The 14,953-nt window shown below is 45.6% G+C and overlaps 1 protein-coding gene across 1 annotated transcript in view; it reads left to right on the forward strand.

Annotated features, from left to right (window-relative positions):
- The first annotated feature begins 3,921 nt into the window (after nucleotides 1-3,921).
- Nucleotides 3,922-14,953, forward strand: part of CCDC57 (coiled-coil domain containing 57) — a 37,698-nt gene continuing 26,666 nt past the window's right edge. Inside the window, exons 1-8 of the mRNA XM_078873014.1 lie at nucleotides 3,922-3,968; nucleotides 7,455-7,784; nucleotides 8,315-8,547; nucleotides 10,707-10,815; nucleotides 12,225-12,326; nucleotides 12,999-13,156; nucleotides 14,084-14,158; nucleotides 14,654-14,854. Of these exons, the coding sequence (XP_078729140.1) occupies nucleotides 7,506-7,784; nucleotides 8,315-8,547; nucleotides 10,707-10,815; nucleotides 12,225-12,326; nucleotides 12,999-13,156; nucleotides 14,084-14,158; nucleotides 14,654-14,854 (1,157 nt within the window). The 5' untranslated portion in view covers nucleotides 3,922-3,968; nucleotides 7,455-7,505. The remainder of the gene's footprint in view (nucleotides 3,969-7,454; nucleotides 7,785-8,314; nucleotides 8,548-10,706; nucleotides 10,816-12,224; nucleotides 12,327-12,998; nucleotides 13,157-14,083; nucleotides 14,159-14,653; nucleotides 14,855-14,953) is intronic.

Below are 14,953 nucleotides of genomic sequence, written 5' to 3' on the forward strand. Positions count from 1 at the left end.
TAATTTGTATTATTTATTTACTTTTTACCTACGTGGCTTTACCGACAAAACCTAAGAGTATAGAGGAGATATCCTCCAGCAGAGGATTCTCGAACCGTAGCCTATAAGAAACACCACTCACTGGGCAATGATTTTCTCCAAGTATCTGGGTAGAAAATGGCGGGAAAAACACATCTTGTAATTATTGAAAAAGTTAAACACTAGATTAGGAATGACTATACATCCAGCCTGATTATACCCAGGATGATGGATCGTAGGCAGCCCAGCCTGAAAGTTCCAAGGCGGTTGCAGATGATCCACATGTGAACACATAGGCACAACAATGTTTGAGAAGCTAATTTTAAGAAGTAGTGTAAGATGAAGCTACAAACTCGTACACAAATATCAGTATTTACCGATAATCTGCTTTAACAGTATAATTTACCGATAATCTACTTTAACAGTAGCGTGCTACTGTTTCCCATGTTAAAACTCTATCCCCTTTAATCAGAATCAAATATTTATACTGGAGGAATACGATGAGCTAAAAAAAGCTCTGTTTCACGGATGTGCAGTATTATACACATCACTGTAAAACAATTGAAATGCACTATACACGACATAGCATCAATGCATAACATAAAAAAAATGCACCATACACAACATCAGGGGTTTAAAAACGTTCCCAAAGCAGGACCTACCTGAGCAGCTGGATTATTTTTAAATCCTTTATATTAAGTTCACTTGCGTGCTTGCTTGCGCGCTTACGACCGTGCAAATATTTCGGTCGTTTTTTAACCCACTTCCCGTGATCCAATCGAGCTGACATTTTGCACACAGACTCGTTGTGCGTGACAATTTATTTTCGTGAAAATTTTTTTCAAAAATGTTCTACTTTTTAGGGAAAAAAAATTCATATTTTATTTAAAATACCAATGTGATACAAATGAAACTCTTACTCAAGAAAAACAGAAATGAATAATAAAATAAAACCGATGCCACGCATATAAAGGATTTATAGTGAAAAACTTTGTTTTTACGGGTTAATTATTTTAGGACCCATGCCCGGTGAGAGAGTGAAAGTTAGCGGGGGCTGCTGGTGGCTTCTGAATCAATGCGAGGAGGCACAAGTACGAGCCCTTGCCAAAAAGCGTGTAAATCTCACTGTGGGAGTCACCCTCGTAACAGAGGTGTGTGTGTGTCAGAAGAGTCTACACGTGTGTGTGTGAAGGGCAGTTCATAGGGTAACTATGATGTTGGGCAAACAGACGCACACACAACAGACACGGAAACAGATACGGAGACAGACAGCCAGAGACACGGCAGTGTGGAATTTCCACCGCTGATGATTTGGGTCGTTATGCTTTTTATTTATGGATCGGAAACATGCACGATTCCCCCCAGCGGAACAAAACCCGAAAGGTGCGTAGGAAAGCACGTGACTTTACCGAAAGACCCTAAGAATGTGTTTTAAATTTAGATTTAAACGTGCGTAATTCTGCAGTTTCCATCCCATATCTAAAACTAATAATGCCCCTCAGCCTGTAAATGGCATTGGCCAACCCACATTCCGATGCTGATACATTTACCTGCAAATTACTCAATTGGGATGACACACGGCAACATCGCCCCCTGCTGTTAAAACCTTGGCAGGACTCTCCTGAAACACGGAGGCACGCAGATATGCGAACACCCTCGCACACAAACACGGAGACAAAGACAAAGATCCCCCGTATAGCCTTAACAAACTGTAGGGCAAGTGCTGTTAGCGAGCAGCACCTATGAAGGCCGGCACGGCACGTGTGGGTGGCCAGCACCACGCCCGGCCGCCTTTGTCTCCCCAGTGACGATGTTTACACACCGCACCAGGTAGTTGTTTGAGGCTGAGTCAACCTAGGGGAGGCCCAGGACCGGTTCAGATAATCGTCACCGGTGTCGGCCGTGAACGGGAATCGAACTCGGGTGGCCGGGTTCGCAGCGCGGCGCGCTAACCACTACACCACCGCTCCCCACTATGAACACAACAACAACCGCCATTCGCCACTAGGTGGCGGTGATGTCGCCACGGCGCCGGTGCCAGGCTACGTGCACGTTAAGGCCACGTGGTAGTGTCGAACGCCCGCTGGCTGGAGGTGACGGGCCAGAACCCAGCAGGTGCCATGGGGTCGACCGACTGAGATTTTTTTTTTCAGTTTTTCATTTATTTGGGAGAGCTCTGTGAGCCATTCGGCTCTTGAATCGCGTGCAACCGCAACAACAAAAAAACAAAAACAATAAAACATCTTAAAGTGATTGGGCTGTGCACACCCCCCCCCCTATTGTTGCCAACTGTGTCAACTATGAACACACAACCACATTGACCGAGACGCCGTTGCCCTGGCTTCATCCAGCCGTTACATACCACAGGAATGTATTGTACATTTAAAGTACAGTATTATATATCCCCAAGCAATTAATATTTTTTTTAATACACCTCTAAGAGATTTCTACCAACCACTGATTGTAGTCTAGCGTTTAGGAGGTAGGTGGTGCGTCGTGCGTGTTGTGATTCTTACCCCCAACACTCAGGGTCGATACGAGATGTCCTTGAGGTCACAGTACAGCAGGTAGGACGCTGACCTTGTGATTTAAACGATGTAAACGTAAAATTTTTATTTAAAGCTTTCGTGACTGCAGGGATTCATCTTCACCTGAGGACGGTTGCTTGTGTCGTGGCCGATACGTCGTGAGAATTTTATTTTATTGTGTTTTATTTTTTATTATTTTATTTTTTCCCATCTACGTGACTTTACCGAAACAACCAAGAAGATTGGGCAAGTTCCCCGCTGATTTCGCCATTTAAGCACGAGGGGGAAAGAAATCGGTGAAAACCGTTGCACACCACACACCACACACACGCGACAATAACAACAACGTTTAAATCGTTTAAATAGTATTATTGGTTCTTTCGGTAAAGTCACGTAGAAGGGAAATAATAAAATAATAAAAATAAAACACAATAAAATAAAATTATCACGACGTTTCGGCCACGACACAAGCAGCCGTCCTCAGGTGAAGATGAATCCCTGCAGTCACGAAAGCTTTAAATCGAAATTTAATTTTCCCAATTCCATGGCATCTTCAGAAGTGCTGTGACAAAAGGCATGGGGACATGTGCATTACATATGATACATAGCTGTCAACCCCTTGTCAGTGCCCTTACCTTACTACAGACAAGTTCAGACGTCACCCCGTGCCCTTTATAAATCTCAACGTTCATATACAAAGTCCCATCGCTAGGGAGAAACACAAACAAATAGACATTTGTTTGTCCGTCTTGAATCGGCTGTACGCCGTATGGACCTGAAAATTAACTTTCCCTGATTCTAGATTTGAAGCTTTTGTGACTGCAAGGATTCATACTCTTAAGTTTGTTCGGTAAAGTCACGTAGGTAAAATTAAGTAAATAATAAAATAATAGCCATAATAATAGAAAAATTCTATTTTTCTATTATTATTTATATTATTATTTCTAATAGAACAAACAAAAAGATAATTTCTATTATTTTATTCTTTACTTATTTTTACCTACCTGACTTTACCGAAAAAAACTAAGAGTATTAATTTTCCCTGTACAAGAACACGGGGTAAACCGTATGGAATGACAGCTTTGCATATGCACAACACTAAGGCAATCGACCAAACCTCCTCTGAGTTGTAATGAGAGAAACGCACGGCCAATTTAGTCTGTGACACGTTTTACAATCAAAGCCGACGGTCCCAAGTTACTGTGATCGTATTTGTTTACATCGGGTCGACCGCCGATTGATAAAAGTTAATCAAATTTCGCGCGCTTTCTAAATCTCGCGAGACTTACCCCCCCCTCTCTCTCTCTCCCCCATGAACGTGCGCGGCGGGGTGGGGAAGTCTCGCGAGATTTGTAAATAATAAATAAATAATCGGGCGACGGAAGCGGCCGTTGGGCTCAGACTCGAGAGCTGCTGCGTTGGGTGAGAAGCCGCGTGGGTTCGGATTTTCGTTATCATCATCATCCTCATCATCATCCTTCTCATCATCATCATCCTCATCATCCTTCTCATCATCATCCTCATCATCATCCTTATCATCATCCTCATTATCATCATCCTCATTATCATCCTTCTCATCATCATCCTTATCATCATCATCATCCTTCTCATCATTATCATCATCATCCTCATCATCATCCTTCTCATCATCCTCATCATCATCCTTCTCATCATCCTCATCATCATCCTCATCATCATCCTCATCATCATCCTCATCATCATCCTCCTCATCATCATCCTCATCATCATCATCCTTATCATCATCCTTATCATCATCATCATCATTCTCATCATCATCCTTATCATCATCCTTATCATCATCATCATTCTCATCATCATCCTCCTCCTCAGCAGCCATGGTCAATCCACTGCTGGATGAAGGCCTCCTCTTCCCCCCCCCCGTCAAAGCCATACCTGTCAACCCATATGGTTTACCACGTGTTGTTGTGCAGGGAAAGTTGAGTTGTCAGGGCCAGACGGCGTACATCCGTTTCAGTGCGGGCAACAACACAACAACAACAACGTGTTTCTTGTTTCTCCCTTGTGATGGGACTTTGCAGGATGAACATTGAGCTTTATAAGGGGCATGGGGTGACCAGTAAGGTCTGTAATAAGGTAGGGCACTGATAATGGGTAGACAGGTACTGTATTTAGTGGTGAGTGTAGTGGTGAGTAGTAGTAGTGGTGAGTGCAGTGGTGAGTGTACTAGTGGTGAGTGTGCTAGTGGTGAGTGCAGTGGTGAGTGTGCTAGTGGTGAGTGTGCTATTGGTGAGTGTAGTAGTGATGAGTGTGCTAGTGGTGAGTGCAGTGGTGAGTGTGCTAGTGATGAGTGTGCTAGTGATGAATGTGCTAGTGGTGAGTGTGCTAGTGGTGAGTGTGCTAGTGGTGAGTGTGCTAGTGATGAGTGTAGTAATGGTGAGTGTAGTGATGAATGTGCTGGTGGTGAGTGTACTAGTGGTGAGTGTGCTATTGATGAGTGTGCTAGTGGTGAATGTGCTAGTGGTGAGTGTGCTAGTGATGAGTGTGCTAGTGATGAATGTGCTAGTGGTGAGTGTGCTAGTGGTGAGTGTGCTAGTGATGAGTGTAGTAATGGTGAGTGTAGTGATGAATGTGCTGGTGGTGAGTGTACTAGTGGTGAGTGTGCTATTGATGAGTGTGCTAGTGGTGAATGTGCTAGTGGTGGGTGTGCTAGTGGTGAGTGTGCTAGTGGTGAGTGTGCTAGTGGTGAGTGTGCTAGTAGTGAGTGTGCTAGTGGTGAGTGTAGTGGTGAGTGTACTAGTGGTGAGTATTTGTGTTTCTCCCTTGTGATGGGACTTTGCAGGATGAACATTGAGCTTCATAAGGGGGCATGGGGTGACCAGTAAGGTCTGAGTTGGTCTGCAAATCAGGTGATAATAATGGGTTGACAGGTATGCAAAGCCACTATCTCACCAATCCTACGGTGTAACTTTAGATCCTGCACACAAGCCCGTGCCATCGCTCCGTCTCCCCGTTCTATTTCCTTGTCTTGTCACTCCGTTCGTGGTCGTGGTTGACAACTCTTCACCGTGGTTCATAGTGGCTTGTAGCGACTTGTCCTGCCCAAGCCCACTTTAATAAGCGGTTAGAATCGTGTAATTTTACCTGCGTATGTTTTCTGTGCCGTACGTTCCTTCGTATATACTGTACCGTAATTGCAAGCATTAATCTTTCATGCTTGGCACACTTTTTTTTGACAATGACCACGTTTTTGAACCACGCTATTTTTCTATGTTCTGACACGTTCCGCTTGGGTTTTGTATTTACCAAGTTAGGCTAGATCTGGTTGGCTGTAGGGTAAGGGTTGTGTTACGTGGTCAAGTTTGGCCTGCTCGGGTCAAGTTCACTTTTGTTAGGTCAGGATGGGTGAAGTTTGAGCTGGTCGGGTTATGTTAAAATTGGCAGGTCGAGTCGGATCCTATTTATAACAGGTTCAGAAAATCACTTCTACTCTGTCTATGCTCCTAGCCTGCACCACCCAAGTGTGGGGAAGTATGACCAGGAAACATTGCCGTACTGTACGTTGTAGGTAGGCCCTCAGCCAGCAGTGAACTTAAAAATGAGTTGTATATGTACACAAGGCCAGGTCAGACTGTGTTGAGAGCCTGATCAATCGCCATCCAGCATCAATCTGGTTGGTTATGATCAGCACAATGACCAATGAAGAAGCACTACGTGAAAATACCGGGGTAAATTGGGATTTGTCATGATTGGCCCTGTGGATATTGCAAAGGTTACAGTGAGTGTATAAAGCAAAGTATGTAATTGAAAGAAAAGTGTTTGAAAGCTCCCCACCCAATTTTAAAACCATGTAAATGGGTATGACCTTTGAGTTGGAGCAATCACAAAAACCCTATTCTTTCCATGAAGACCAAATCCGTCCAATTACAGCTTGTAATGTAAGATACCTATAGCAACAAGGAAAAGGTTAAAACCACTGAAAATACAAGTTGGAATGCACGGTCTCAATGCTACAGTCGTTGCACAACTAGACAGATTGCATGCCTCGTGACTTTTCTGTGCAACTTTCGGACCCAGATAACAACAAGGCAGCTTAACACACAAAAAAACTGTATTATGGATAACAAGGCAGCATAGTTCTCCACGTTGTTACATTTTTGAGCTTCCAGTGTCCCGTTACAATGTTCTTCACAAGTTTTATTTGGCCCTCCAAAAATACATCACATGTAGGGACAAGGTATTATCCAGTCACGATATTTCAAGGACACTAATGAGTACCGCTTGCGAGAAGCCAATTCAGTTCTAGTTCAGGTTGAACCTGCAGTAACAAAACATGCAAATTACCGTGTATTTGTACAGCCCTTGCCAATCCACTGCTGGATGAGGGCTCCCTACTGCATGCCAGCCATTGGGGTTATTTAACCATACTTCACCATGCTGGTCAAACCACTTTAAATGAAATAATGGTCACTTGAAATAAAAGTGAACCATACTACAGCATAGGTTTTCCTAGTTGTACTCAATAGCTTTCCGATATGTTTTTGGGTTGTCCCGTGCGTTGGGGTGCCATGGTGGCGAGATGCTAATTGCCTCGCCTGGTATACAGGAGGTTGTGGGTTTCATCCCAACCCTGACGCCTGTATATTTGGAGTTTGCATGTTCTCCCTGTGGTTGCGTGGATTCCTCCGGGTCCTCCATGTTTAGAGTATTTTGCTGCTATAAATTTCCACATATTAAGCCACTTCGTTGAGCTACCATTTGTGGCCAGGTCGCTTCTGAAAAAGAGCTATATAGCTCAGTGGACCTTAGCTGCGGAAAAAAACAATTGTTCGGCCCCGTCTGATATATCACTGCACGTGCTTGGAAGCTTCTTCATTAACTGAATAAGTGAATCGGAAACCCAGTAACCTCCTTTGCCATGTCTCTTAGAGTTGAAGCCCTCACGTCGCCACCGCTGACCCCAGGAGTAAACGGGAGGAGATGCCGGTGCCTCCCGAGCAGCTTCTCACGCCGGCGATGCTGGGCGGTGAACCCGAACCGCTGCCGGTGGCCCCCCTGGTGGCCCTATCGTGCGCCGTACCAGACGCTGAAGTGGACGAGGAGAGCATCCGCTTGGAGCGGCTCCTCGGGGACAAGGAGCAGGAGTGGCACGAGCTGCAGAAGCTGCGAGCGCGTGTGCTGGCGGAGTCGGTGCGGCGAGCGGAGAGGGCGACTGCTGAGGAGAGGGAGCGCTTCCTGCAGCTCAAGGATGACTTCAAGGTGCCTCGTGGGATCCCAGTGTTAACTTCGTTTGCATTGTCTATTTTAGCCTCGGTTTAGTTGATGACGACGACCTGTGGAGTGGTAGTCGAGTCTTGGATTGTGGATTGTATTTCATAATTCTCTTAGTCTAGTCAATGACATTCAAGTCAGATGCTCTTGGTTATTACATTTTGGTGTAAGGGGAGCATAATATTTTTCAAAACATTTTTTAATACGTATACTGAATAGCCAATGATCATATTTGGTCTTTCTCAGTAACTGCTGTTTCTCAACATTGCCAAATGATTTGAGCCTGTGTCTTCATTAATACTCATTAATTTAGTCTTGTCTTAGTCATTCTCAGGTCTTTGGTGTGTAGTCGTAATCATCGATATGCTTGATTGTTTTTGGCAAGTCAAAGACAAATAAACATAACACATGCAAGAGCTGTTTTGTGCACTAAGCATGAGCCAATCCATTACTTCAGAAATCAATTATCCCGGCTCTAATCATGACTTTGCACCACGTCTCATCTCCATCGTGTGCAGTTCAACCTCAGGCTGCTGGAGGAGCGTGATGGTGAGCTGGAGCACTGCGAGGCGGATTTGGCGAGCGCGCGCTCCGACAACGCGGAGTTACGTGCCCACGTCAGCGAGCTGAGCGTGCAGGCCGACCGACTGCGCTCTGCCCTGGCCGCTGCGAGGCGCGACGGCGAGGAGGAGACGGTGCAGCACCGTGAAAGGCTGCGGGAACTACGCCTGGACACGGAGAGGGCACGTGGGTCGGTCTGACTTTGGTTGTGACTCAGCGGACGGTTCTATTTAAAAACTTGGGCCAGAGGTTCATTTTTGTCTGGCGTGAAATCGGCACTTTAGGTCAGGGCTGGAAATGTGCCACTTTCACAATGAATTGTTGAAAGGAATGTGGCTTACGAGAAGAGGATCTATATTAAATGGTTTAATTATGCATGTTTGATATTTGCGTGAAGGATAAGTATGTTGAAAATAACCAAAAATGTTTCCCAACCGCAAACATTTTTTGTGGTTGAGAAACATTTTATTATGCTGGTTTTAAGATGTCAAGGAGTTCATGTGCACAGTGTAGGCTGTAACATTTAAAACCACTGTCTAGAACTGTAGTGACCCGTCAAATCCTTGAAAAAATAAGTCCCTTGGTAAAGTTTTTGCTATAAACGCAACACACTGCATGCCTGCGTTTTATGTGTTCACTGATATAAATGTTTTCTTTCTGCTTACAGCAGTGGTGGGCAACTTGTGACTCAAGGTGCCCCTCGTGGTGGCCTGTTTTTAGTGTCCTTAGGTTTGTGCATTGGCTCATGCATCGTGCACAAGCACGATTTCAAGCTTGTGGCCCACTGAGTTGAAGAAGGGGGGCTCATGTTACTCACTATGTATGTTGAACTTTTTTTGCACCGTACATAGCCAACCGTACTAATCAGAGGTTGCCCATCACTGGCGTACAGCATTCAACACGGATAAATCATGGAGCGGTCGTGCAGCGTTTAGCGTGCTGCGCTACCAACCCAGCGACCTGAGTTCGATGCTCGCTCAAGGCCAACACCAGTGACGATTATCTTAACCGGTTCTGGGCATCCCCTAGGTCGACTCGGCCTCAAATGAGTACCTGTTGCAGTGTGTAAACATCTCCATTGGGGGAGACAACGGCGGCTGGGCGTGGTGTTGGCCACCCACCACCTCGTGCCCTGTGGCCGGCCTTTGTAGGTGCTTGCGAACAGCACTTGCCCTAATAGACTGTTAAAGGGTTATATCCCCCACTTCCACCAACTTGCACGAACCACAGTAGTGGTGAAGTACGGTAAAGTTATTCCCACAACGTGCTCAGGTGAAGGGAGCACCCCCTCAGCCAGCAGCGGATTGACAAAGGTCTACAGATGTACGCGCAAAACGAATGTGTTGGCATTCGTGTTGAATGTGGGGTCCCATTGCTAATGGTAGAGATGACCCTGCTGTGCTAATAGTCAAATGTGTGTTTAACTATTAGCATGTTTGTTTAATTCCGTTGTGGAATTCATTTGCATATGAATGGGTTTATGGACACATGAAGTTCTAGTTCAACACATCACCAACAAAAAAAGTGTATTTTACATGTTTAGAAAAAATAATATGTAATGTGGGAATATAGGTGTTGTAAATATAATTATTGAGTGTTTTTACACATTATTTCCTGACTAATTTCTTGAGTAGGCTGCTAGCATAAGCATCCAGAATGTTCCGATCTTTTCAGATGCAGGGCTTAGCTGTCAGCAGAGATGAGTGCAGTCATCTCTTGTAGTGCTATGCTATGCTCCAGCGTCTGTTCCCCGCCTTTACCAACCCGCAGTGACCAGCGTGCCGAAGTATGGTCAGATAACCCCTCTGACCCACACGAAGTGGAGAAGCCTCATACCCACACTATACATGTAACATAGGCTTCTTATTGCTATGCCCGGGAAATGTTTTGTCTGTATGTCTGTAAACGTTACCCATGTTTCCACGAAAACTGTATTAACCCTTAAAGCAATCACTACGAAACGTACCACAACTCCCCAATGCCACTGCCCAGATGCATATAGTTTTCGGCGTAAGATTGGGAATCAGATAATTGCATTTTACTATATATATACACTTTTTTATACAATGTGTACCAACACGATTATCGCTAGTGGGTGTTTGTGGGCTCGTGTATCATCAGAACAGAAAGTTATCAAATGTCAGTGGAGAACATTAATCAAATAAATAACCTCATAATTGTCTCGCCACATAAATAAATATAAAAGTATTTTTCACACAACCTGTTTGCCAAATTGCCTTCCAGCAGTGCATCTTATCAGAATAGAGGTGCCCATAATGTTCTGCTTTGTCAGCTTGTTTGTATATTGCCCTGGTGCTGAACTGGTGGTTGTGTGTGCGATGTGCGCAGGGTGGTGGAGGCTCAGCTGAGCCAGCGCAGCGAGGAATTGGAGCGGCTGAGGAGGGAGCTCGAGAGAAAGGTGGAGGAGACCTGTGGGGAGCTCGGCCTGCAGAAGCAGGTGCGTGGAGAGGGGGCGGTTTAGCTGCAACTCTTTCGGAGCGCCATCCATTCCTGAAATTCAGATGCCACGGCAGGCCTCTTGTCTGTGGCAAGTGAATGCATGCATTTGTGGGTTTTTCGCTGTGGATTTCAAAGCCTAGCCATAATTTGTGTGTGTGGTGGTACAACTGCCGTAGTGATGGTACCACCACTTAGTGGCGAATGGCGGCTACAATGCCTAGGGCATCGCGCTATGAACCCAGTGACATCGATTTGATTCCGAGCCATAGCGAACATTAGTGACGGATGTTGACGCATCCTTAAATGAGTACTTGTTGTGATGTGTAAATGTCATATTCAGGAATGGTGTTGGTTACACCATCCCCGCCCAATAGTAGATGCTCACTGGATGTGTATGCTGAGTGTGTGTGTGATGCATGTGTGTATGTTAAGCTATACATTTTATATTTGTTTTTGTGTGTGTGTGCGTGAGCTAAATGTGCTTGTGTGTGGTTGTGTGTATTTGTGTTCAGAGCATATGTATTTGCTGCGTGTGTGCATATTTGTGTCTGGCTGCATGTGTAAAAAATGTCAGCTTTTGGTGCATGTGTCGTGGGTTTACTGGAGGCATACACTTGACTTTGGAGGCAACACGTTTATTCTCACAACCCAACAGAGTAACTACATAAACGTACACAGGTTAACTAGACCACAACGGGGTAACTAGACCACAACGGGGTAACTACATAACCGGGTCAGTCAGTAACACACTGCCTGACCCACTGTTCCGAGCGTAAAGACCGAAGACCGAGGATTGAAGAGACGTAGCACCGACAAGTTTCATTCCAACAGACAGCCTCGATCAGCTCTCGGGACCTCCCTTTTATGCCCCTGAGCGTAGCCTGGCTCCGCCGTCGGCCACGCCCCCTTCTAGATCCTACTAGAAGGTTCTGGGCTATACATCACGTGTCAGTCTTGCCACCTTTTGTCCCCTCTCATTATCCTGTCCTGGTCACGTGCTCTCTCGGGTTCACCTAGACTGTCACGTCCTCAACTGCCCTCTCTCTGGCTGTCACCAGAACCATACCCCCTAGGGCCCCCTTCCATGTCATACATACTCTGGTGCTAGAGAGAGACTCTAACACGCACAGTTGCACTCTCCTCTCAGTAGCTGGCGCTAAACGCCGTAGTGACTCAATATACGTCACTACATATGTGTGTGTTTGTGCGATGCACTTTTGTGTATGGTGAGTGAAATGCATGTGTGTGAATGGTGTGTGTATGTGCAATGTAAATGTGTATATGCATGATGTCTTGGTGTGCGGTGCGTGTATATATTGTGTATGTGCACCGATGCAAGTGTGTGCGTGTGTGATGCACGTGTGTATGAAATGTGCATTGTGTGTGTGTCCTTGCGTTGTCCTGTAGGAGCTGCTCGCCGAGTTTGATGTGCACTTGCAAAAGCGCGAGCACGAATTCCGTCTCCATGCCGACCAGATGAGCAACACGGTACTGGCACACGAGCTCAAGGTAACCACGGCAATGCCATTGGTTCCGGTGGCTAATGGTGATCATTAAAGTGATGCAGGCAGGCACACGTAATGCACGACACAGCGGACAAAACATCAATCTTTTGTAGGTACCGTGATCATTGTTCCCATTAACTTCACAAAGTGGCACCTCCATCCATTTAAATGACTCCTTTCCTCATCCGTATTGTGTTCAGCCACTGTATTGTAGGACACATTGAATTTCCTTGCACTGTTAGACCATTTAACTCTTTCCCATCGTATCTTCATCAATTCGATAAATTTGTTTTATTTGCCATGTTATTTTTACAAGTAGATATTTTGTCTTTTCCCTTGGTTTGTATCCAGATTGTTCTATCGGCATCATGTTATGAAACGAAGACGAATTTTATACTTATTGTCAATCAAACAAATTTTGTTCTCAGAACTGCTTCATGTAAGACGAAAAAATCATTAGCATCGCTGTGGAGAATAAAAGTATTAGAATTAATAAATAAGCAGACGATATGCCTCCACATATCTGTCCCGCCACATCAAACATATAAGTATATATTTTTGCACATCCCCATCAGCTACACGGCCTCCTGGGAGTGCATAATGTCAGCAGCATTGGTTCAGCAATGTTAGAGGCCTTGCGACCGGAGCTGAGCACCATGCTGCTGTGGGATTGTAGGTTCGGCTGCTGGGCAAGGAGCTGGAGGCAGCTCAGGCAGCGAACGAGCGCTATGGGGCAGCGCTGGGGGCCGCCGAGACGGCGCAGGTGGAGCTGGAGAAGCGTCTGCGCGAGGCCGAGTGGGCCCTACGGGACGAGGTGGCCGTGCGTGACGCCAGGTGACGACCGCTGCTGCACTATCGCTGCCGTCACTTCCATTGGCGACACCGCCATTGCTTAGCCCTGTTGAGAAGATTATTGACGACGTTGGGGCGGCTTTATCAGAAACCTGCCAGTGTTTTACCCAAGGTTGCTCTTGTGAAAGAGATTTTATTCCTCAATGGGCTGTCATCTGGTTTAAACATATATCATATAGATATATATATACCTTATTCTCTAAAGAAATAATTGCCAGTGCATTTTATAATCTGGTATGTGTGTGTGTGACCACATTTGTATAACTTTTTTTACCCTGGGCGCATATTACTTCTTGAAGTGTCTTATAATTTGGAGAACATGGTATGGATGTATACCTTTATATATCTTTAAAGTAGAGAGGCTGTTTGAATTGTAGGATCTGTGTTTATTAAGTTCCTCGCTACTTCTGAATATCAAGGTGCTGAACAAGCTGGGGGATAGTAACAATGCTGCAAGAATGGGAAAAACTGATGAATGATGAGAACAGGATCAAGTGTTAGTATTAATCTTTGATCCCTTGCTCTGTTCAATTTTGGTCTCGGCCCTAAGTTATGATGCTCCTTTGCATTGTTGGCTTTTGTTCACACAAATCGTGGAGAATATAAGAATATAAGTAGCAAAATAAATAAGCAGATAATACGCCTCCTTCCCAACTCTTCCACGTAAACAATAATATTATATGTGACATATCCCATCAGCCTCATGTGAGTGCACAATTTCAACAGCATTGGTTCAACACAAGCAAACTCTGGGTGGTCGCGGTGTATGCTGCGGTGGTGGTCCGCTGTGTTTAGTTTGTTGTCCTTCCCCCGCACCTCCGATTAGCATGATTGGCTATGTACGGTGTGAAAGAAGTTCAACATACATACGTAATGGGTAATGCCGACGATGCATCATCTCTGCCGCAGGATCAAGGAGCTGGAGGAACGGGCGGAGGATGCACGGTCGGCACACGCCAAGGAGCTGGAGTTGCTGAACCGCAAGTGCGAGAATGGCCACGATTTATAACAGAACTGTTTCTGAGATCCCTTCAATGGACTTTTTGTTTGTCCACACACTCGCGGTGCTGAGCTTTCCCACATGCCCTTATGTCGAGAAATGGCTTTCCAAATGTTTTTTTAATTCTCAAGAGCTAATATTTAGCCAAAATAAATGAAAACCATATTTGATGTGCTGAGTTTTAATGTGCAGCCATTGGTGACCAGGCTGAGATACCATCTACTCGCAACACTTGAGAACCCTGGATTTGAGTGATGTCGTTATAGTGCCATCATGGTGTGGCTGACCTTAACTGAGCCAATGGTTGAAATGCCACAGATTTGAATGTTTCCATCATTCGATGAATCGTCACATTTGGGGGGGGGGCACGAATCGATTTTTTTTTCGACTGTGGAGAACCTAGCTCCTCCAGTGGCTGCAAGGAACACGTGAACCCATAAGCCTTATCCAGAATGCACATTTCCCCTGGGCGGCTGCAGATGCACTGAGCTGGACCGTCAGACGCGGGAGAGTGCCGCCGCGCTGGAGCGAGTGAGGGCGGCTGGCGCGGAGCGCGAGCGAGCGCTGGAGGCACAGCTGCGGGAGCTGCGCGGGGAGCTCCAGGATGGGGAGGTGGAGCGCAAGCGGCTGGAGTGGAGCCACGCTGATGCCCTACACCTCAAGGACCATGACGTGGAGAAGTGAGACGCGCACGGATCAACGTCGTTATCCGTCTCTCAATCGGAGGAACTGTCAACATTAAACTAGTTCTAACGCTTCATGTAAATTGAGAAATGTAT

This window comes from Lampetra fluviatilis, chromosome 35 (assembly GCF_964198595.1).
Source record: "Lampetra fluviatilis chromosome 35, kcLamFluv1.1, whole genome shotgun sequence".
Lineage (NCBI taxonomy): Eukaryota > Metazoa > Chordata > Hyperoartia > Petromyzontiformes > Petromyzontidae > Lampetra > Lampetra fluviatilis.